Raw genomic sequence first — 24,965 nt, 5'->3', positions numbered from 1 at the left:
CTCGATTTAGAATATGGCAAGAGGTGTTTATAGCTTCAGCCCAAAAGTACTTTGGAAGATTTGACTCGCACAACATTGTGCGTGCCATTTCTGCCAATGTCCTATTTTTTCTTTCAACAACCCCATTTTGTTGAGGCGTTCTAGGTGCTGAAAATTGATGTGATATTCCATTTTTAGTGCAAAATTTCTCGAAGTGTTGATTTTCAAATTCAGTACCATGATCACTTCGAATGGCTACTAAGGTGAGTTTCTTTTCATTTATGATTTTATTATATAGTTTCAAAAATTCTGAAAATGCTTCATTCTTATGTGCCAAAAATGAAACCCATGTATACCTTGAAAAATCATCAACAATAACTAGTCCATATTTCTTTCCTCCTAGACTTGTAGTTCTAGTAGGTCCAAATAAATCGATGTGTATGAGTTCAAATGGTCTAGTTGTTGATACTACGTTTTTCGATTTGAAAGATGACTTAGTTTGTTTTCCCAATGAACATGGTCCACATATTTTGTCCTTTTCAAAAATTAATTTTGGCACATCCTTTATTAATTCCTTCTTAACTAGTTTTGATATTAATTCCATACTAGCATGTCCTAATCTTCGATGCCAAAGCCAACTAGTTTCAATTTTCTTTTCTTCATTAGTAATTAAGCATAAACCATTTTTCTTGCCTAACTCATGAAGATCTACTAAGTAAATATTTCTTTGCCTTTGTCCTACAAGTACAATGCTATTATCTTTAGGATTTGTGATTATGCATACAGATGCTTCAAATGTAACTTTAAATCCTTTATCACAAAATTGACTTATGCTAAGAAGGTTATGTTTCAAACCCTTAACTAATAAAACATTTTCTATAAAAATAGATGGAGCAATGAAAATTTTACCCTTTCCAATGATATACCCTTTACCATTGTCTCCATAGGTCACTACTCCACCTTTCTTTGGTTCCAAGGTGACAAATTGATCTTCGGCACCGGTCATGTGTCTTGAACAGCCACTATCTAGATACCATCGTTTTTTCATTTTATCAGCTGCAAGACACACCTGCAATCAAGATCAAGAAGAACCTTTAGGTACCCAAGCTAAGTTGGGTCCTTTAGGGTTAGTACTCCATGTTCCTTTTGGAACCCAAACTTTCTTGAATTTTATCTTTTGATTATTACTTGATCTGTTTTGACTAGACTTTCTAAAATTACATTCATATGCTCTATGTCCTATCTTATTACAACAATAACAAGTAATATTTTCCCTTTTAGCTTTCACAAAAATATTCTTTAAGAGTTTTTGTTTCCTATTTGTTCTATACCCTAAACCGGCCTTATCATATACAGCTTTTTGGCTATCAAGAATCAAGTTTAATTTGGTAGAACTAAGAGTAAATCTATCTACCAAAGATTTATATTTTTCAGCATCTTCTTTTAGCTTGACATTTTCAGCAATTAGATTTTTGGTTTCATTTTCAAGTTTCCTACTTAATGTTTCATAGTTATGAGACAGTTTTATCTTATCTTTAATGAGAGATTGATTTTCTTCTTTTAGAGCTTTATTTTTATTAATTACTTTCTTATGTTCTTCCGTGAGTTCTAAGAATGCATCATGCAATTCATCAACAGTAAAATCATAGTCAAGTTCAGAATCTACCTCATCGTCATTGGCCATATGACATATTTGGGCCGTGTCTTGATGATCTTCGTCCTCCGAACTTGATTCCTCACTTTCACTCCAATCGGCCATAAAATTCTTCTTTTTCAACTTTCTTGCCATCCTCTTCAAATCTGGGCAATCTATCTTATAATGCCCGGGTTTGTTACACTCATAGCAAATGGGAGTCTCCTTTTCTTTTTCCTTATCCTTAACCTTTTCTTTGCTTGAGTTACCTTTAAGAAAGGGTTTCTTTTTATGGAACTTATTCTTACCTCTCATGAATCTTCTGAATTTTCTCCCAAGCACTGCCATCCCTTCTTCATCAATATCTTCATCATCATCTGAATCTTCCGATTCAGTTTGTTGTCTAGGGGTGGTAGTCTTTAGGGCAATGGGTTTTCTTCTCTTGACCTCATCTTCTGAATTTTGCCTCATTGTCAACTCATGGGTCATGAGAGATCCTAGGAGCTCCTCTAACTGCAGTGTGTTGAGGTCCTTTGCCTCTTGAATAGCGGTTACCTTGGCCTCCCAATTCCTTGGTAGAGACCTGAGAATTTTACGCACCAAATCAGAGTTAGAATAAGACTTTCCTAAACTTTTAAGCCCATTTATAATATTAGTAAAACGAGTAAACATATCAGTTATGGACTCAGTAGATTCCATTTTAAACAGTTCATACTTGTGTACTAATATGTTTATCTTGGACTCCTTAACTTGATTGGTCCCTTCATGTGTGACCTCAAGTCTATCCCAAATTTCTTTGGCGGTGGTGCAAGTGGATATTCTATTAAATTCATTTACATCTAAAGAGCAGTAAAGTGTATTTACAGCTTTTGCATTTAACTGTGCTAATCTTCTATCACTTTCATTCCAATCCATTTCTGGTTTGGGTATGATAGTGCCATCTATGTTAAGTGTGGGTATGTGAGGTCCTCTAGTGATGATTTGCCACAGTTCATAGTCCGAAGCTTGAATGAATATCCTCATTCTAGCTTTCCAATATGTGTAGTTTGTGCCATTAAATAGAGGTGGTCTATTTGTGGATTGCCCCTCACTCATTGCACATCCCACTTGGGTTGTCATGATCTTTAACTCTTGATTGTTAGATCAATGAGCACTATTAGAGCACCTCGCTCTGATACCACTTGTTGCCCAAGGTGACAAGCCAAGAGGGGGGGGGGGGTGAATTGGTTTCTTCTAAATTTTGGTGCTTTAAACGTTTTCTTAATTAAGTGCGGTGGACGCTTTCTTAAGCTATTTGAGTGAGTTAAACTAACGCAAGAGTAGAAGATGATGCAAGAGTAAATGAAAACACAAGCACAACACAAACACAACAATATATAGTGGTTCGGTGCTCTCCTTAGCACCTACGTCCACTCCCCAAGCGTCCCCTTGGGAATTCACTATAATCTCGCGGATTACAGTTGGATTGTTTTTCGGGCTCACAATCCAAAAACCTTTGTTGGTTTTACGGGCTCACCAACGAACCTATACACTTTGGTTTTCCGGGTTCACCAAAAACCTTTGTTGGTTTTACGGGCTCACCAACGAACCTATACACTTTGGTTTTCCGGGTTCACCAAAAACTTTTGTTGGTTTTGCGGGCTCACCAACGAACCTTTACAAAGTGTTTAATAACAAAAGGAAAGATTCAAACTCCTAAATGAGCATATGAAACAATATAAGCTACAAGGAAGAGTTAGAAAGTATTTATCGCTTTGAAGTCGCTTTGCTCTTCTTTGTCAAGGATGCTTCACTCTTTAAGGGGGATGGAGCTCTTGATGCCTCTTTGAATCTGCTCAATCTCTTTCTTTGATTCTTGAATGAAGCTCTTGATGAAGAAGATTAGGGCACTTTTGTATTCTTGGGTACTCTTTGATATTCAACTCAAAAGTTGTTCTCTCTGATGAATAGTGCCCCTTTAAATAGCTTCCCACCTTCTTAGGACAAGTCCCAATGGTTAGATTTGAAAAACTAGCCGTTACTCACCTTGGGAAGGACAAAAAGTACAGTTGCAGAACTAGCCGTTACTGTTCAGCCCGTGTTTGGGTCGGCTCAACCTGTCCTTGGGTCGACCCAACTTTGCCTTGGGTCGACTCAAACATTCCTTGGGTCGACCCTCTCAGAAACCACAGAAACTTCAATTTCAGCCTTCCTTCCCATGGGTCGACCCAACCATTCTTTGGGTCGACTCAAAGTCCACTTGGGTCGACTCAACTTCTTCTTGGGTCGACCCTCTCAGTAATTCCAGAGAACCAATTTCTGTCTGTCTTTCTGTCTTGCCTTTGGGTCGACCCTCTCAGGGTTTGGGTCGACTCAAGCTTGGGTCGACTCAACCACTGTTTGGGTCGACCCTCTCAGTAAATCCAGAGAGCATTCTTCAGTTGTGTTTTTGAGGTTCTTCAAGGTTGGGTCGACTCATGCTTACCTTGGGTCGACCCAACTCACTGTTCATTTGTGCCATTTTTGCAGGAGTGTGCCAAATGATTTCTTGATGTGCCGGGGTTGACCCAATCCACACTTTGCTGCATTCTCAAGGTTAGATTCATTCAAATGAACAAGGTCATGTATCTATTTTCAATTAACCAAATATACTGAGAGTAATGAACTTATAAATGAAGTATCAATTTAACTTATAGCATACTCTAGATAATTGCTTGTTAATCATCAAAATAACACTATCATCCTCAAGCATTGATACCAAAATATGAATTTATGCAATGTAGGATTCATAAAATTCAGGGCTTTGAAAGTTCTTTTAAAGCTCTCTTAAAGACCTTCTTTTACTCCTTTAAAGATCATAGCATCAAAATCAATTAAAATGAATGGCTCAGGATTGAAACACTAAAGTGCAAGCCAATGAGAGCTCATTAGTGGATTCCAAAGTAAATTTTCAATACTAAGACAAATGGAATCCTTTTCACTTAGTTTTCAAAACAAGTGATTTACCAATTAAGTACAGATGAAAATCCAACTTTCAAAAGATATTCAATGAAGCACAAAGTTTAATACCACTTTACATTTAGTATTCTTTCTCTCATCTTTAGTTGTGAATTTACATGATTAAGTTCTATATGATCTCTCCCTCTGAAATTTTCTTTCTCTCCCTTAATTAATCATTCCATTTGAGAGTTTTAGAATTTGAAAATAATGTTCAATAAAATTGTCAATCTCGAAAATATATTTTATTTTCATAAGACTCAAGGTTTGAGATAAGACAACCTTTATAGAACTCATCTCAAGGTATAAATTTATTATATAATTAAAGCAAGTCTTGCAATATAAGGAGGTTCATCAAAATCAATCCATAAAATTCAAGGTATGCATCAAATTAAGGTAACTTTAGGATAAGATACTGAATATCTAAAGCTCCCCCTTAAAAGATGCATTCTTCTTTAATTATTCTTATCTTTTGTTGAATTTCAGATTTTAATGATAAACGTGAATAAAACTGAAACTTTATGATATCAAGAATGTAGAGTGATCTAGAATTATTCAAAATTTATAGCAATCACTCTTTTTAATCTTTTAAGAACAAGTTATGCTTCCTCTTAATCTTTGAGAAAATGTACTGAAATATTAATCAGAAAATGATCTCAAATTCTTTCAAAAGCATTTACATTTTCTTTCTTTTAAGAATCATTTGAGTGAGCTGAAATATTTCTAGACTTAAGATCATTCACTCTTTTAATAATATATATATACATATATATTTTGATGGAAGTCTTTAATAATGTAGGAGAGGAAAAAAGCATATAGATGATCATTGAAGTATATATATTTATAGAACTCAATTTCTTAATCAAAGTTTTTCAGCAATGTATATATGAAGCACAATAAATCTTTTCAATATCAAAATAAAATCATATATTAAAACTATTTGTTTGCAATCAAGATCATCGAAAGACACATCATTCAGACCAATATTAGTACACTTTGAAGATAAGAAATGATATGTTTCAGATGCGTATCGGGGCAAGCAATCAAGGCATCAGAATTATTCTATTTTTCTTAAGCTGTAGTTTTATCTAGAAATTCATATTGAGTTTAAGCTTTTATACAAAATCAGATTCTGAATTTCATAAAGATTCTCAAGGAGGCTTTCAAAATTGTAATTTGAGATATGTATCTTCACATTGTAGCTCATCTTAAATTATTACGATTGAAAACACATATTTCAAACATATAAGAGTATATTCAGAATATTTGTATTTATGTTGAGTTTTGGTATGAATTATATACCAAAGTTAGGCAAGTTGAAGGATAAAACAAAATCAATTCATTTTCCTAAATAGAGATATCCTTCTCTTCTCCTTTTTACAAATTTATTCAACTTTCAGATTTTAAAAATGATTGGAGTATTACAAAATATTGAGAACCCATAATTCAAGACATCATGCCATATGCAAAATATATTATGTGTTAAGTTATGCATTAAAGTATTAAGAGCAAGCATGTCAATGATCAAAATCAATTCTTTTCAAATAAACTCCTCCTATTTAAATATAATCTTGCACTGATTTCATCCTTAAAGTGTGTTTTCAAGTGATTAAAAATTTGACTTGATTCTTCTTATATACTTTCATTTTTACCTTCTTATGCTCTATACTCTATTTGCTCCCTATCCGGTGGAGTTGGAAGGGGCACGAGGTACTACCACTAGCCTCCCTCTTGTGCCGTCCCTAATATACCCTACACCGAATAGTTGGGTCAAATAGTGCCGGGTACTACCACTAGCCTCCCCATTGGCACCATCCCTATGATGAGCAATATAGAAATGTTAAAATGTTCACTTCAAACTCTCCCTGTTTAAGTGTAATTAATTACGGATTTTATCCCTTTCACTAGTCTCACAAATGTGCCGAATGTATTATGCTTGTTTTGCTTTTCCTTAAGATTGAAGTATTTGCCTTTACTTAGATTTTACTTCTCTTGAATAATATCCATTTTCTTTTCTTTATCTCTCTCTCTTTTTGTTATTCTCAAGTAATTTACATGAAAGAGCAGAATAAAGAAATAATCTTATATGCTGCATATAAATGTATATCATGCAAACAGCATTTTCATTATGCCCAATGATTCATAGCTTATCACAAGTTATTTTGAATTAGAGATTTGAGGCATAAACTTGTGTATTTCATGGTTATGCATTATATAGGAAAAAGTAAACTTCAATTTAATCACACCATGAAACAATCATTACTAGCATGAGAATGAAGCATGATATCAAGATGATCAGCAATTAAAGGTTTAATCATGCTACCATATAATTTCAGACTATTGATTTTGCTCGACTAACTCACAAGAGAAGAGTTTAGATTACCAGTGCATTTAGCATTCTTCAAGCCAAATACCTTTTAGATTCTTTACACCCTTGGCTGAAGAAAATCTTCCTTTTTTTTGTTTCCACGGGAATGTTTATTGTATCTTTCATCGAGGTGTCCTTCAAGTTGAAATTTCTTGCTCACAAATCCTGTATCATTAGCAAAATCTTTTTCTTTTCTTGAAGGCAATTCATTAGGTTCTCTAGGATACAAAAACATTCATACAACATATTTCTTAACTAGATGACTCAACATGAGACATGACAATAATTGAATTTGAGTCACTTTACTCAAGAGATTGCCTAAATATAAGCAAGCACAAGTCACTTGAACTAGAGAGATAATTTTATTAAATAATATGGTTCAAGGACACCCATGTGAGGCAATAAGAAGATTTATCAAAGTCAAACCAATTTCTTATTTTCAGAAGCAATTTAGCTTAGATTCTATTTGCTTAAGATAATTATCAATAAGATATACCAGTTAAGTTTTAATCAAATTATCTTAAATAGTTGTTTCTATCAAAATTCTGGTTATGATTCGGCTTTCAATACAAATAATCTTGTTTCAGAGAGATAGGCAATTTTCTTTTAGATTAATTAAGATTTTATATTTGACTTATGGGAGATGGTTCAAAGGAATTAATATTTATACTTTTAGAATATTTTTATGCTCAGATTAAACATGACGTGTTAACATTAATCAGTAGAATTTGAGATAATTTTATGTAAGGATATTAATCATTCAATCAAGGATACAATGATTATACTAAATGAAACACTTTAAAGATCAGATTTATTAATCTTAGATTTTTAGAATAGTCTTGAGAATTACTTATAAAGGAAAAACAATCCATTGTTATAAAACTTTTTAGTAGAATTTCCATTATGATCACGACACATTAATCATTTATGATTGAAACATATGATGCATACATGCGACTTATAGAGTAAATCATAATATATTTTAAATAATCACATAAGGAATGAGTGATATAATGATAAATTATACTCATACCTTCACAAATAATGAAATAAGATTTCATAAGTATTATGCTCAATAAAGTTTTAACATGAAGGTATGAAATCAGCATCAAGTGTTTATACTAGAGAGGGAATTTAGATTTTGTAAACTTGAAAAAGAAGGTTATATATATATATCCATTCATTGTTTTCTTATCATGATGCAAGCACTAGAAAGTTTCATGCTAAAATCGTTGAGATAAGATTTAACATATGAGGCATTTAAGAAAAAAAAAAAAACTTTGATGCAGAGAGTATCGTAATTTCATAAAAAGATAATTTCAATACACGAAGTAGAATGTTAAACCTTATACTAAATTTAATGAATAAATTGAGACTTATCTTTAATTATGTGTCAACGCACCCATTTGTATGAAAATTTCATTTGTTCCATGGGTAGCTTGGCACATCTACATCTACACCCTCATATTTTCATTTTGGGTACCCAAGCTTGCTTGGATCCTTGAGGGTTAGTGCATATGGTTCCTTTTAGAATCCAAATCTGTTTAATCGTAATAACTTTACCATTTGATTTATTCGTATTAGAACCATAGGTAAAGTTGTTATGCCCATTCTTTTCATGTTTGAGATAAGTTATCTTATTTAATGGTTTGCTTGGTGAATTGATAATCTTTTTCTCTAGAGATTTATTGTTAAGTAAGGAAGTCGAGCCAAATTTTGATTTATCATAATCAACATGTTGGCTTTCAAACATCATTTTTAATCTTTCTGAACTTACAGTGAATTTGTTAATAAAAGATTTTAATTGGTTGATTTCTTCATTTAGGTTTTGATTTTCTTTAATTAAATTCTGATTTTTCTGAATCAATTGTTCTGAATTTAACCTTAAGCTTTCATTTTCAGAATTTAGTTTGTCTTGTATGTCACCAAAAGAATTTCTTTCTTTTGAAATTTTCAGATGTAGCTTTTTATTCTTTAAACTAAGCTTCTTGTATTCTAAGTATAAATCAGAAAATGCATCATGAAGTTCATCAAATGTAAAATCAGATTGAGCTTCAGTATGTACTTGATTTTTGAATGAGAAATCACTTTGTATTCGAGTACATACCTCATCTTCATGTGCCACAAAGCAAAGATCTTCAATTTCAGTTTGCTGCTCTTCTTCTTCTGAGCTAGTTTCAAATTCACTAGAAATGTTAGTGCATTCATATTTAACTTCAAGCATACTCCATATTTCCTTAGCAGTCATGCAAAAAGATATGTTATTAAGTTCACTATCATCCAATGCACAATATAGAATATTCATGGCTTTTGCATTTTGCTGAGCCATTTTCTTATCATGATTAGCATTTGTATATAGCCCATTGACTATGATACTCCATAAATCATAGTCATGTGCTTGAATGAAAATGCGCATGCGTGCTTTCCAATGTGTGTAGTTTATACCATTAAATAGTGAAGGTCTATCAATTAATTGTCCCTCACTCATAGAACATCCCACTTGGGTTGTCATGATCTTTAACTCTTGATTGTGAGATCAATAATTACTATTGGAGCACCTTGCTCTGATACCACTTGTTGCCCAAGGTGACAAGCCAAGAGGGGGGGGGGGGGTGAATTGGTTTCTTTTAAATTTAAACTATCTTACTCAAGTCAAATAGATGGTTAGTAAGCTTAAACAAATCACAATACAAACAACAAGAAGTATAGTGGTTCGGTGCTCTCCTTAGCACCTACGTCCACTCCCCAAGCGACCCCTTGGGAATTCACTATAATCCCGCGGATTACAGTTGGATTGTTTTCCGGGCTCACAATCCAAAAACCTTTGTTGGTTTTACGGGCTCACCAACGAACCTTTACACTTTGGTTTTCCGGGTTCACCAAAAACCTTTGTTGGTTTTACAGGCTCACCAACGAACCTTTACAATTGGTTTTCCGGGTTCACCAATCAACCTACGTTGGTTTTACGGGCTTACCAACAACCTATGTTGGTTTTACGGGCTCACCAACGAACCTTTACAATTGGTTTTTCGGGTTCACCAATCAACCTATTCCGTTGGTTTTGCGGGCTAACCAACCAACCTTTACAAGTAGTTTAATAAACAAAGGAAGAAGATTTAAACTCCTAGATGAGCAAATATAACAATATAATCTACAAAGAAGAGTTTAGAGAATATTTATCGCTTGATGTGACTTCTCTCTTCTTTGTCAAGGATGCTTCACTCTTCAAGGGTGGATGGAGCTCTTGATGACTCTTTGAATCTGCTCAACCACTTTCTTTTGATTCTTGAATGAAGCACTTGGATGAAGCTTGCCTTGCTAGGGTTCTCTCTTGAATGCACTTGATGTATTTTCCCAAAGTTTGCTTCCTCTGATGAATACTCCCTCTTAAATACTTCTCCAACCTCCAAATAGTCCTTCCTGACCGTTGGATTGAAGAAACTAGCCGTTTATAGCCGTTGGGAGTCCAAAAAGCACTTCTGCACAACTAGCCGTTATGCTTCAGCCCGTGTTTGGGTCGGCTCAACCTGTCCTTGGGTCGACCCAACTTTCACTTGGGTCGACTCAAACATTCCTTGGGTCGACCCTCTCAGAAAGCACAGAAACTTGAAATTCAGCCTTCCTTTCCTTGGGTCGACCCAACCTTTCTTTGGGTCGACTCAAAGTTCACTTGGGTCGACTCAACTTCTTCTTGGGTCGACCCTCTCAGTAATTCCAGAGAACCATTTTCTGTCTTCTTTTCTGTCTTGCCTTTGGGTCGACCCTCTCAGGGTTTGGGTCGACTCAAGCTTGGGTCGACTCAACCACTGTTTGGGTCGACCCTCTCAGTAAATCCAGAGAACATATTTCTTTCATGTTTTGAGGATCTTGATCCTTGGGTCGACTCATGCTTTCCTTGGGTCGACCCAACTCACTGTTCATCTGTGCCAATTTTGCAGAATGACTTCTTGATGTGCCGGGGTCGACCCAATCATCTTTTGGGTCGACTCAATCCACACTTTGCTGCATCTCAATGTTAGATTCATTCAAATGAACAATGAAATATATCTATGTCAATTCATACAAATATACTGAGAGTAATGGACTTATAAATGAAGTATTGATTTAACTTATAACATACTCTAGATAATTGCTTGTTAATCATCAAAATAACACTATCATCCTCAACTTGCAACTTATCTATGGTTTATTGCACTATCTCTGGGCCTAATAATTTCTCTCGCCCACATCATCCCAACAAAATAGAAGATCCATGTTAAAATATTCCAAATCTAAGATCAAACAAGAAATCACCAACCGTTAACGCTAAATTTAAGATGCCCAAGGTTCTCCCAAAAATTGTCAACAATAGGAGAACCCACTGGTGAAAATTACATAGCTACCTCTAGATCATCCATAGAATCAATAATATTCTCCTCTGCTAGAAACTAAATCAAGTATTCCATCATAATACCTTTTAGATCAAATATTAATGTCCTTAACCAGTTTCAAAATAACTCAAACCACCACACTTCCGCTGCGCACTCTGATCTAATTCATTAAATACTCTAGAGCCTCTAAATGATTTATGACTGAAATATCACTTTGCACTGGGAGTAAGAAAAATCTTTAAAACTTTAATTGAGCAGAACCTCCAGATCTCTCTGTTCTCAATTTATGTAGAGTATACTAACCATAGCTAACCCTCAAGCCATTAATCAAGTTTAAGGTTACTATATAATATTCACAACCATTTTAGAATTCAAAATATCTAGATTTAATTTAAAATAAGTTAACCTTGGATTTCCTCAGCAATTCGATTAGACAATCTACGTTGATCTTCTTTCAAAAAAAAAAAAAAATACTTCAAATTCAATGGGTTAGAAGTTATTGAGCCAATATTACTATGAATAGAATTAACTCCATTATCCTCCAAATCTTTCTTCACTAAGATTCTTAATGTTTAACATCAATGCTACATGTGATAACTCATATAAGCATCTCAAAATCGAAATCTCTACCCAATATTGTATTTTACAAAGATTCCTGGTTAGATCATAAATCTAGACTTGTGTTCAAGTTAACACATCCAATAGTCTCCAACAATTATAGAAAAAATTTCAGTAGCCCAATCTGAATATACAAATTCAAATAATTAGAATTCTCCACCAATTTGCATACTAGCCTTAAGAATCTAACCCACCAATAGAAATACACCTATTTAAAATATCCAAACATACCAATACCACGTATAGATTCACCAACATATTCAACTTCGAAGAACATTTCTTTCAATATTATGAAATCTTCTTAGCTCACTTCAATACTATGGAAGATCTACGTACAAATCTCACTCTAATAATTAGCAACAAAATCAAAAGTACAATCACATCAAAACCTATATCAAGTTTGAACTTTCAAGTCATTTAAATAATATATGAGCATGGTATAACCGATATGCCATTGTTGACCTTCCTACACTTATCTTAGGTCAAACCCCTCTTATCATGATCAAAGACAATTTATACTTTCCTTCCACACTCATCAAAAACCAAATCCGATGCATACATTTTATCACAATGCCCAGTGATCTTACATCTTAAGCACTGAATTTAATTGTCATGTTCCAAGTGATCATAACCTTAAGCTATGATATATTCCTGTCACAGTACCTAGTGATCTTAAACATATACTCAGATTTCGATTTGTCACTATCCCCAATTATCTTAAACGTCAAACTTTAATGCCACTAAGGCCACAGTCCTTAGTGATCTTAAACCGTAGATTATAATATCATTTCTGTTACAATCTCAAGTGCTTATAAACCAAGGCTCTGATAGTTTTTCTATCATAATTTTCCACTCACACTCATCTGAACCTAAACCTTAGGATACCTTAACCTTAAGCTCTGATACCACTCTGTCACGCCCCGAACCCAGCACCCGGGTCCGGTACGCGACCGGCCGCATGAGCCCGAGAGCAGTGCCCTAAAGATCATGCAAGGCCTATGATTAACAAAAATTCCAATAAATCCACAACTAATTTAATAATTCAATAGATAAATCCGACATGTCCAAATAAACAAATTGGTTCAATTACAAAGTCTTCAAATGTTCATCGACATCAAAGAAGGATAAACAAACTAACTAACTAATAACTCTGGTACTCGCACTCTGCGCCCATCCCATCCAAATCTATGCATCCTGCAACTCTGGTAAAGAAAAAGAAGAAGAGGGGGTGAGCTTTACAGCCCAGTAAGAATCCCTACACATCCATACCAACACAATAATAATATGAATTCGAAAACCACGACAAATCGATGCACATTTCATGAAATCATAAACAGTTTCCATAAGACTCAAATAATCAATATAATTATGAACATCAAGCATCAATAAAAGTCCATAATTATACATCAAACATCAATGAAAGTCTGGCCACATAAGAATGATATAGTATATATATAGCTTATAAATCACTATGACTATTTTCAATGCTTTTTCTTCCTATTCCATGTTAACTTGATCCGGATCAATTATCTTTCCGACTTTGGGCTACATCCCGGTCACGTTTCCGGCCCGTGACGGGGCAATCGATAGTATCACATTTTCGGCCTGTGATGGGGCAATCGATAGTGTCACATTTCCAGCCTGTGACGGGGCAATCGATAGTATCACATTTCCAGCCTGTGACGGGGCAATCGATAATATCACATTTCCAGCCTGTGATGGGGCAATCAATAATAACGAGATAAGCCCAAAGTCCCTGTTCATTTAATCAATTCACAAACACACATCCATTCCCTTTTCCACTTTATCCGACCTAGACTAACCATGGTCACGTTTCCAGCCCGTGACAGGGCAATCAATATAACATGGTTAGTCCATGCCACCACATCCATAAATCCAATTATGCAGATATAGGTTATACACATACATGCATCCATCATAATTCCAATCACAAGCCAACACGACCAAAATATAATTTAATATAAACTATTTTTTTTGCTTTGTCTGGATCATAGCATATCAAACATATATATAGTGCAAAATATTTATATCATGTAGGATTGGCGTACAAGGAATCTTATCCTTTATTGAAAACTCAGACAACTAATCACCCGCTCTCACGGCGATCTATAAACCGGAACGCACAGGACTCCGCTCAGCGTTCCTCCCGTCCAATAGATTGTTCCCCTACAGAGTCAAATCATCATTAAAATTTACTCAAGACATATGATAATCCAGGACCCCTGTTTAATCCTCTAAAGGGTCCTCTAAAATCTAGCATTTCCAAGACTATGTAGAGCCCTCAAAACAATGAACTCCCCGGAACTAAGTTTAGAGGGAGAGAGGGCCCCATCTAGAGATAAACTAGAGAGAGAGAAGGGGAAAGTAAAGACGAGTGGCTCTCCCTCTCTCTCTCTCTCTCCCTCTCCTTTCTATTCTCCTCGTGGGCATGCTCGGTGGCAGTGGCCACCTGTGGCCGGCGACCCCAGCGGTCGACGGCCCCTATCGTGGTGTCGGCCATGCGCCACGCCCGGCGACGGCCGGCCACGCGCCACCCCCTGACGATGGCGGTCGAACGGAAGGAGAACGAGGCAACCGGGCTCCTTGTCTCCAAATCCAACGGCTCACCGGCCGTGTTCAAGAGGCTTAGAGACCGAAGAAGAAGAAGGAACGACTCACCTTGCCTCCGGCGAGATCCTCCCGACCGGATCAACGGCGATTGGTCCGATCCCTTCCGCAGCAAGTTTAGAACCCCAATCTCCCCTCTTCTTTTCTTTCTTCTTCTTTTTTTTTTGTGGAAGCCTCTCGGTTGATGCCCTAGGGAGAGGAGGAGATCTCGGCCCGATTGCTAGGGTTTTTATCACCCTAAGATCCTCCTTTCCGGTGGATTCGGGAGGAGGGGAGGTATTTTCGAAACAGGGGAGGGAGGGCATTTCAATCGGGAGACTCCCTCCCCCTTTTTCACGTATTGGGCCGGCCCAAGCCCACCAAAAATGTGGGTCCTTACAAGTATAACATCCCTTGCTTGCTGAAGCAACTACAAGATATGAAGAATAAATTTATGAGCCTATTTGCCAATTATCTTCCGTTCATAACTACAGAAAGAGGAAAGAAAGGAGAAATAGAGGTGGAAACCAGTTCTGACCTTTTTCTTGTAGAGTTGACCGCCATTGGCCGATACTTGATTGCTTCAACCTGAGGTGGGTGATGTGCCATCAGATCAGAGGCCAATCGGGCAGTCCTTGGCGATAGATTTTGTTGGAGAGAGTCAACTTGTGGAGGGAAGGGAAGCGTGGTTGTTCTTCACCAGCACCTACTAACCACTCTGGGAGAGACTCTGCTTCTCGATCATCGAGCTGTATGTGCTCCACGGCATTCACAGCCTCCACAACCTTCAATTCCTCACAATCCTCAACATGCAAGTGTTTGAGTACAGGAAAGTTGGACACTCTTTCCAAACTTGAGTTGTGGACCAAGATCAACTCTGTAAGAGAGGGGAGGTTTTGTATATTTCTCATGCCGTGGGCACGTGTAATTTGTAATGTCTTCAGGGCGGTGACATGATAGAGGAGGCTCTCTGGAAGAGACCTCAACTCCGGACATCCATTAATGATCAATATCTTAAGAGAAGGTAGCAACGATGTTGCTTGGTTGTCCTCCTCCTCCCACCGCCACCACCATTCTTCCCAATTAGGCATGTTTTCAAATCCAAGTTTCTCTAGTTTGGGGAAGTAGGAGGAGAAGCAAGAGTCTATTTTTCTTCCATTCTGTCCTCTTGCACCAGTACTACCACCTGCCAGCAATATGAATTCAGGCCCGATGCTCGTGACTGCAGAAGCACCTTTAATCCAGAGGTACTCCAGTTGTGGCAGCATTCCCAAGGGTGGAAGTTGCTGGCATAGACCACAATTCATTAGATCCAGCCTTCGCAGGTTAGGGAGCCATGACGAGGAGGGTGTGATCATCCAGCTGGGAAACTCATGGCCGAAGTAGCCATTGATTTCAAGCAGTTCAAGGCATGGCGGTGGGCAGAGCTCCTCGAATACCTCCCCTATTCTCTTGATATCTTCCTCCTCGTAATAATTTGCACGAGGCTGCTGCACATCAGAAGAGCTGCTCGGTAGCGTGCAACTCAGAAGTAGGCGGAAAAGATGGGGCTTGGCTTGAAGTGCAGCGGCTTTTGCTTCAGCCCTGTCTGATACCCTCTCCAATTTGACCATGCTAATATTCCGGAGCTGGACGAGAGATTTCAACTCTTTCAAGGTGCAGAACCTCTCGTCTTGATGCCCCTTGTGCTCCTGCTCCCTATCAGTTTCTCCTACTCCAGATCTGCAGCCCTCGCAACCATTCGCTACAAATCCCCGAATTGAACGTAGTTGTTTCAGTCTCCCTATTCCCACAGGCAGACCATCAAGTGGTGCACCCCGGATGTCTAGAACCCTCAGATTGATTAACCACACGACACCATTAGGGAGGTTGTGCAAATATTCACAATCCTCGAGTATCAGGAATAGGAGATTTCTAAGATTTCCTATACTCTCCGGTATCTCTCGTATTTTGGTATGAGAGAGATCAAGACGTCTAAGGTGCACAAGATCTCCCAAGGAAGTTGAGAGATTGGCAATGGCTGTTTCCTTTAAATTCAGGACCCTTAACTTTCTTAGCTGTCTGAAGAGATCTTCTGGAAGATCGTGAATATGCGGGGTATGAAAGAATGACAAGGTCCTCAAGGATGTCTGTTTCATTATCAAGTCAGGTATGGTTTCTAAGTTTCCATCTACAATTGATAAACGGCGTAGTTTTATCGATAAAGAGGACTTGATCTTGTTTTCAAATGCTCGTGCATCCCCGATGAAGCACTCATCCCCTGCTATATGTTGAGCTAGAGACCGCAGGAGGTCATGCATCCTGCAAACAAATTGATCATACCACTTAGAATCTGGCTGTAGAAGGTTCCTTTGCACCAACTCCTTCCAATACCCTTCTGCCCAATCTTCCAAGGGCGCATCGTCTTCGGATGTTACAAAGCCATCTGCAATACAACTATTGGCAAAAGTTATCCCAAAAATTAGGGAGTCCTTAGGAAATAATGAAAGGGAGGTGAAGCATTGCTTTAGAGGAGGCGGTAAATCCAGATAACTCAAGTACAACGGGCCCATCTTCTCGTTTGGAAGTTTCGTAAAAGACCATGCTGGACTAGCGAGGACTTTTTCCCATTCTGAATGCCTTTTCTCCTTGGTTCGAAGAACCCCTCCAACAGTCCGAAGAGCAAGCGGAAGGCCATCACATTTCTCTACAATTCTCATCCCGACATCACTTAACACATGCATGTCTCCTTTCTCACATTCCTCAAACACCATCTTGCAAATTAATGACCAACCATCCTCTTGAGACAACTTCTCCACACTATGGATGTATACTGCTCCCATCTGTCTAGCAATGGTTTCATGTCTACTTGTTATCAAAATTCTACTATCTGCCGAACCACTATGCAAGGGCTTTCTCAGTAGCTCATCCCATACTTGCGCATCCCAAACATCATCCAAGACTAGGAAGAATTTCTTGTTCATGATGACTTGGCTAAGCATGGGTTCAAGCACTTCCTTCTCCTTAGCCTCTTCAGGATCACCTCCAGCTTGCTTTATTATCGATCTCAGTAAATCGGACTCGGAGAAATCTTGGGACACGCACAACCAAATCTGTGACTTTGGGTTGAAGTTGTCCCGAAGCTTCTCATCATTATAAATCTTCTGAGCAAGAGTAGTTTTGCCTATCCCCCCATGCCAACAATGGCAAACACTTGGATTTTTTTGTTATCTTCCTTTATCAGCAAATCCGCCAACCTCCTCGTATCATCCTCAATTTTCTCTCCCATAAGATCAGGTTCAACAATAGAAGATGTCTTGCGGGTTATTCTACACTTGTAACGGTCATCACGAGGAGCAGGCGTAAGATGGAGGTTATCTTTGCGCTTGGCAAGTTGTTCAAGCTCACGGTTGAGATCTCTAATTTTTTTGCCAATCTCATGACGGAATCTGACTTTGTGCAAGCAAGCAATAGGAGGATAGCAACAACGTACCAACTCAGTATGACGAGATGTGGATGAGTTTGGGTTGAAAAGCTTTTCGCCCTTGATCCGACATTCATCGAGGATGTCGTCTGCATCGTACATGAGATCTCGTAACTCGTTGAGCCAACGGTTGATGGGCTGGTTGTCCTCGAGGCGTCTATTCTCTGCATCAGCAAGAACGTCCTGTATCATCTCCAGCCACTTGCGGACCTTCTTGATTTCCTCGGGCACACCCAAGATCTTGGCAGCCTCTTCCTTTGCATAGGTTGATAGCATCCAACACAAACGAGAGACGAAAGCATCCAGGACCATCGCCATTTTTTCGCTTCAACTTCTACAAAGACGAGACACTAGTTGAAGGATGGTGGGAAGGAAGAAGAATCACGGACTGGAAGGCATCCAGGACTAAAGGACAACCGTTGTAGAATAACCATGTGAACATAACCCTATAAACCAACACCATCTTAAATACTAAATTATATATGACAAAAAAGACCAGTTCTGTGGGTAGAGTCAACTCACAAGTTGACTGGAACCACGACCAGACCCAGCCTACCCTTTGTGGCCCAGAGTCAAGCCGCAGTGGCAGGGAAAACCGCGTCCCATTTTCTAACAATACGCGGCCAAGGTAGAAGACAGGGCACCCATTTTCTAACAATATGCGGCCAAGGTAGGAAACAGGGCACCCATTTGTCCCATTTTCTAACAAAACGCCGCCAAGGTAGAAAACAGGGCACCTATTTTCTAACAATACGCGGCCAAGGTAGAAGACAGGGCACCCATTTTCTAACAATATGCGGCCAAGGTAGAAAACAGGGCATCCATTTGTCCCATTTTCTAACAAAACGCGGCCAAGGTAGAAAACAGGGCACCTATTTTCTAACAATACGCGGCCAAGGTAGAATACAGGGCACCCATTTGTCCCATTTTCTAACAATACGCGGCCAAGGTAGAAAACAGGGCACCCATTTGTCTTTAGCTCCAGAAAACTAAGTTGCAGCTTCATCTAAAGGACAACCGTTGTAGTATATGACATAAATTATATCCTAAAATTAAATACTATTTTAGGCCTTAGGTTGAAAGATAATGTCAGAAAACTATCCCAGTAATATTTTGCACCATCTTCCATCTAGATTCATTACAATTTTATGCTTCCCGTAGACGATGAAGCTGGCTCAAGGCAAAACTATCAGGGCCATATTGGCGTGAGTAGGAATTTGCTGTGGTACTTAGAAAACATCACTGAACCGTAAACTCGGTGAGATTTAAAATGCATTTTGATATGCAATACACAGCAACTTCAGCAAGATCATATAAAATTTATGGGAGTTATTTCAAGATTTCAGGCCGGCGAGTGCAAAGAGAACACTACAATGAGAAGAGCCATCTTACGGATTCTATAGAGCTGGGCGATAGGCCACTGGAAGCTGATGCTTCCTGACTTGTTCATCAGGACACATACATGCTGAATTCCTTGTCCACTAGAAGCTGGTTACGGATATGGACATATCAATTTCTGATCCGAATCTGATCCGTTTTCAGCCTAGTATTTCATTATTTTCAAGTGAAGCCTGTGGGGGTGCCTTTATTCTGATATCATTTCAGATACAGATCTGGACGAGCAGTTATGGATTAGATTTATGTTGTGTGCAGCTTCTAGAAGCTAAACTGTGTGTTATTTCTCTCAAGGTAGTGTGACTTGGCTTGAGTGCTGACCTTTCTAAAAAATTGGGGGTTAAATCTTCTCACCTGATGACATGGTTCTTAGTTTATTTGCAATGCTGGGGCTGGACCTGTTATAATCCTACCCTTTACACCCGAAAAGCCAAGGCATTAAGAGTGGTGAATGCTGGGGTCTTAACTAGGATTATAACAATCCACCATGCCCTGTAGTTGTTCTCGTCAGCCTACTATCATGACTCTCACTTGGGTCTAGGTAGTCCTTTCCATTTGATGACTTCTACTCTAGGACAATCATGTAGCCTTTTCCTTGTGATGGCTGCACTTTGGCTGCTATGCATCCCTTTTCTACAGGTGTTTTTCACTTTAGGCTATAGTATTCTTTTCTTTTCCACTTTGTCTTTTTGCACAAACCAACACTTTTCTGACTTGAAAACTGGATGGCGGCCTGGCTCTTAAACCAAACACTATGACGGCAATCCATTGTACCTAAAATGTGTAGGTATTTGCAGAAAGCTTGGGGTCTTAACCAGCACCATTACAGGGCAGACTAGCTAGAGTTTCAACTATCTCTAATTTCCTGTTCAAGTTTAGGGAAATCCCTTGCGGAAGCTGAGAAGTTTGTCTCTAGTCTAGCTAGATTTTCAACAATCTCTAATTTTCTATTCAAGTTTAGAGAAATTCCTTACGGAAGAGAAGCTTGTCTGTCTTTTCAAGCTGAAGTTGTTAGTACATGAATTGCAAACTGATATTTAATCTTCAATGCCAGAGATCCTTCATTCTTCAGAGTATGTTTCATCTTTCCTGTTGTTGTTTCTAAAGCAGCAAATTGTTTGTATTGGTATCACCAATTACTCAAAAGTTAGTATATAAAAACCTAATGATTACATGAATCCTTTTTAGTCTAATTATCCCAATGTGATAAATATTTGCTGGGAGGTATACCAGTGCTTACTGCATTCCTGAGATATTTTCCCCAACTTATAGATAGTGGTTTTCATATGTGTATACATGCCCGTGCACCCACCCACACACACACACACAGAGAGAGAGAGAGAGAGAGAGAGAGAGAGAGTTCAAAGCTTCTGTATAATCTCTCACTTTGTTTCTTTTCAATCCACTACAGCTTGAACAAGTTGGGTTTAAGATCTCAAGTAAAAAATACATTTCTCATGGCCTGCATATACTTGATGGTAATGATCTTTTGTGTGCTGATATTATCAGATCCGACCTCTATGGAGACATTGCTTCCAGAACACCCAGGGCCTTATCTTTGTTGTCGACAGCAATGACAGAGATCGTATTGTTGAGGCTAGAGATGAATTGCACAGGATGCTTAATGAGGCATCTTTGTAAAATCATTTTTCATATAGTTTCAATTTGATTATTTTGTGTAGAAAATTGAACTTCTTCGTGTTTATGGGGGCTCATTAAGTTTTCAGTTGGGGGGCCGGCCATATTTATCCTTCTCTCTTTTAGACTTTTCTTTGAAATGTTTGATGCCTATACTACTAAATAGGTAATTCTTGAATAGAATGAAGTAATAGGATAAATTTGGCTGTTGTATAATAAAAATAACTAGTTTCTTATTTTTGTTAAAATAATTCGTTCCATACTGCGGTAGCCTTACTGTGAGGATGGATAAATTTGGCTGCTCTATAATCAAAAGAATAGTTTCTTTTTCTTAAAAAAATATATCCATACTGCAGTAGCCTTACTGTCAGGATACTCTATCCAGACTAGTGGAGTATTGCTTCCTCACCCCCCCGACTTCTTTTCCAAAAGCTATAGTTTTCCATACCGTATTGCTCCAATCACTCATAAGAATGCCAACTTATGTCAATAATGTGCTTTGTTTTATTCCTCTTGTGCAGCATGTCTGATACTGTAAACTACCCCTGAGCCTCTTTTTATTGCTCTTGTATATTTATTTTGGAAGTGCTTAGAGAAATATTCTGTTGTTGATGATGATGATAATTATCATCATTATCATCACCATCAGGAGGAATACATTATGCCATCATTATTATTAATATAAGGATCACTTTGGTTTGTAACCTTCTTAGAAAGCATTGTGAAAAATTATAGTGGAGTTGCAAGAAACATGCCATATGGCAGTCCACCAAACACAGTAGATGTAACCTTATAATGACTCATCTGTATTGGTTTCTGTTTGGGCAACTTCTGGTTCCTGGTTTACCTGCCATCCGAGTTGACATCAATTTTCATTCCTGGACCCTAGTTTCAATGGCTGTGTAATTTATGTTCCACGCATTGTGTATAAAGCAAGACCTCTGGATGTAGAACAGTCATGGTTGTGTATTAAGTATGGCATATTAAAATGAAAACAAGCTGGCCGTGATCATTAAATGGAAGTCAAACAAAGGTGATGGCGGACCACTGCAGGGAGGAAGAGAGAGAGGAAGAAGAAGGGAAGAAGGAAGAAGAGGTTATAGAGACGCAGGAAGAAGAGAAGAGGAGGAGGAAGAAGAAGAAGAGAAGAGGAGGAGGAAGAAGAAGAACAAGAAGGAAGCTAGGGTTTTTTTATTCAATCATCAATCGCCTCATACATGAGAGCGGTGGTCTTTATATAGACTTTACATTTTGACCAAATCAAGTAATCAATTGACCAAATCAATCAATTGACACCGACTAAATTTGGACCCTTACATCAATTAATTTCTTACCAAAATTGATCCACTAAATTGACCCAATTACATAAACCCAATTGACTAGTCTAATAACAAAACAACCTACTAAATTGACTTGACTAAGGCAAAAGTAAATAATGTAATAAAAGAAAATGACTCGGACTCAAATGAACCCAATCCGGGTCTGACTTAATCCGGGAGCTCAGAATCATCTGAATGAAAGGCTCTGATGTCCCCATCAAAAGGGCCTGGAAATAGTTCCACCATAATGTTTTCATCTAGGTCGGTTGACAAAAATCAATATTTATTAGGGTAGGAGTCCTTGGCTGGCCCTTCCGTGGTTTGCCAACTAAAGCCTGCTAGCGTCGAACATTACCTAAGAAGCTCTAAGTGCTATCGCTACATCTCATGCAAAATGGAAAACTGAGATTTTTTTGCTTGGCAGGATGAATTGAGGGATGCAGTGCTGCTGGTTTTTGCGAACAAGCAGGATCTTCCTAATGCCATGAATGCCGCAGAAATCACTGATAAGCTTGGCTTGCACTCCCTCCGCCAACGTCACTGGTAAATATTGCATGCTCTTCACTTGGTGCTTAACCTTTCAAGACTTCTCTTAATAATGCAATTTCTATGGTACTTTTGAAGTACCCGAACCTCTCTGCTTCCAATACTTTGATTAGTAAAATTTGATTCCTCCAGGTACATCCAGAGCACATGTGCCACGTCTGGGGAGGGTCTGTATGAAAGATTGGACTGGCTCTCAAACAACATTGCTAACAAGGTCTGTCTCATATATGCATGATCGAGGCCCTTCTTATATTTCATTTCTGTTGAAGTGCAGCCTTTTGTGACTCGTGATCGTTCCTGCCCCATTTTCCTGCAGGCATAGATAATGCTGGTTGGGAACGTTGTTGGAGCTGAAAACATTAGTACATATCGAGTATGCAAGAGTGCTGCCCCAAGGATCAATTTGCTTATTTTTCTACCTCCATAGACTTGAGCATCTGTTGTCATTTAGATAAAGAATGATCTGGAAATTTGTTCTCCTTACCTAGCTACTAATTTTTTGCTATTTTTCTTTTACCTGCCAATTGCGTTGTTTGAAGACCTTGCTTGGGTGATATAATAGTTTTATTTCTACAAAAGAACTTGGTTCGTATAAGACCTATCTGCCACTTCCACCACATGATTTGTTTGTATTTCTGTACTGATATTTTATATACTGTTTGATGCTTCGTACTTGGAATAATTTTAGGAAAGTTTATTTAGTTTCTTCTTTCAAAAGTGATTTCCAGACTTAATCTTACCCATTCCAGGTTAAGGGGAGAAATTCTGCTATTTTAATTTGATCGACAATCAGATGATATTTGATGTTAAAAAATGAGAGAGCATGTTATCCTAAACAGGCATTGAATTAGAGGGTGTTGATTTTTGCTAATTTCAAGCCATCAAGAAAGACGGCGCTGCTAGGGATTTATAGGTGCCAGAAACCTGATCTGGCGCAAGTATCAGTGAGAGGAATGCGAAGGTACGCATTAGCTGTGTCTTTCTTATGCTAGACTTCTACTCAAGAATTTGGGAGGAAAAATCTTTATTAGTATCCGATCCATTTTCAGCCTTGGACTGAATACGACGGGCTCCATCAAGCCATCAGGTTTGTGATATAAATCATATACTTTAAAAAATATTTCATGCACCATTTTGGGCCTATCTGAATCTTGCATGAACCCAAACCACCTGCATCCCAATGTTAACTGGGGAAACAAATGTACAGACATTCAATAATCCCACAAAGAAGCTTAGTTAAAAAAAAAAAAACAAAATCGAAAGTAGCAGAGCTTAAGATCGGGCTGAAAGACATTGCTACAAAATTATCCTTGATCCTGTATAAGTACCCAAGATTTACGCAGCGAATAACCGATGTGGGACTAAACACACGCCCGCATGGGTCCTCACATATGCTCTTCACATCAAAAAAATCAAAAGGTGGAAGGATGTTTTTCACCAAGCAATCTTTTACTTTTGAGAATAAATTATCACCAAATTTCCCCCCTCCCAAGCAACTAGTAGAGCTATTTTTCCCCTTAGATTTCACTAATTGTGGGTCTGACAGCGAATTACCTCTCAAACTTCTATTTGCATGTCATTATTGCTGTTGAAGTTGTTGAAGACGAGAGATACTGGTTTTGAAGGAGAATGTGCCAATCCTGTCCCGAGAATCAATCTGCTTGTGAAAGAAAAGAAGAAAATTCAGATCACATAGATATTAGACCACATAATGAAATATTGTCTTATTGGGGATCGGTAAAAGAAATGTTCCTAACGATCGTTCAATTTGCATCTCTTCGAGCAATTTTAAGACATCAACTGACTAAGCCAAATGGACCAAGGCAACAGCTCGGGCCTAGAAAGGCTTGTATATCATGCTTTTCCCATGCCAAACAAAGGGAAGGATTGATTTCGGGTCATCTAATTCACAGTGCAACTAAGATGAGTAATCATACGGTAGCCAGTGGAAGGCATTGTTATGCATATCATCCAGTCCTGGACCTCCCTTCTTCCTTACTGCTGCAGTCCTTGGGTGAAAGTCCTGTACAAAAAGCTCCATATCATGCAATAT

The 24,965-nt window shown here is 38.0% G+C and overlaps 3 protein-coding genes across 6 annotated transcripts in view; 1 reads left to right on the top strand and 2 right to left on the bottom strand.

Annotated features, from left to right (window-relative positions):
• Window positions 1–24,965, bottom strand: part of LOC108510807 (putative disease resistance RPP13-like protein 1) — a 45,806-nt gene that overhangs the window by 16,957 nt on the left and 3,884 nt on the right. For 2 of the 4 annotated variants that reach the window (XM_039120499.1, XM_039120498.1), the window contains exons 2-3: window positions 24,850–24,935; window positions 24,467–24,569 (exon numbers count right to left, since the gene is read on the bottom strand). In XM_039120499.1, the coding sequence (XP_038976427.1) occupies window positions 24,470–24,569; window positions 24,850–24,935 (186 nt within the window). In that variant the 3' untranslated portion in view covers window positions 24,467–24,469. Of the gene's footprint in view, window positions 1–24,466; window positions 24,936–24,965 lie in introns of all 4 variants that reach the window. The other 2 variants (XM_039120497.1, XM_039120496.1) reach the window with 1 other exon arrangement.
• Window positions 15,160–17,532, bottom strand: LOC120107292 (putative disease resistance RPP13-like protein 1). Its single transcript, XM_039120502.1, has one exon. The coding sequence runs from the start codon at window positions 17,530–17,532 to the stop codon at window positions 15,160–15,162; it is 2,373 nt and encodes a 790-aa protein (XP_038976430.1).
• On the top strand, window positions 19,515–23,526 carry LOC120107295 (ADP-ribosylation factor 2-like). The gene is made up of 5 exons (XM_039120505.1): window positions 19,515–19,703; window positions 20,919–21,038; window positions 22,791–22,909; window positions 23,045–23,126; window positions 23,229–23,526. The coding sequence occupies exons 1-5, from the start codon at window positions 19,515–19,517 to the stop codon at window positions 23,232–23,234; spliced, it is 516 nt and encodes a 171-aa protein (XP_038976433.1). The 3' UTR covers window positions 23,235–23,526.

Source organism: Phoenix dactylifera, unplaced genomic scaffold (genome assembly GCF_009389715.1).
Source record: "Phoenix dactylifera cultivar Barhee BC4 unplaced genomic scaffold, palm_55x_up_171113_PBpolish2nd_filt_p 000819F, whole genome shotgun sequence".
NCBI lineage: Eukaryota > Viridiplantae > Streptophyta > Magnoliopsida > Arecales > Arecaceae > Phoenix > Phoenix dactylifera.
This window is presented reverse-complemented; position numbering and strand designations above follow the sequence as displayed.

Excerpts from the sequence above, each read along its gene's own strand:
- LOC120107292 (XM_039120502.1), bottom strand. The coding sequence starts at position 17,532 with ATGCTTAGCCAAGTCATCATGAACAAGAAATTCTTCCTAGTCTTGGAT.
- LOC120107295 (XM_039120505.1), top strand. The coding sequence starts at position 19,515 with ATGGACATATCAATTTCTGATCCGAATCTGATCCGTTTTCAGCCTAGT. Across the intron at positions 21,039-22,790 it reads TGCACAGGATGCTTAATGAG|GATGAATTGAGGGATGCAGT; the intron begins GCATCTTTGTAA and ends TTTGCTTGGCAG. Across the intron at positions 22,910-23,044 it reads TCCCTCCGCCAACGTCACTG|GTACATCCAGAGCACATGTG; the intron begins GTAAATATTGCA and ends TGATTCCTCCAG.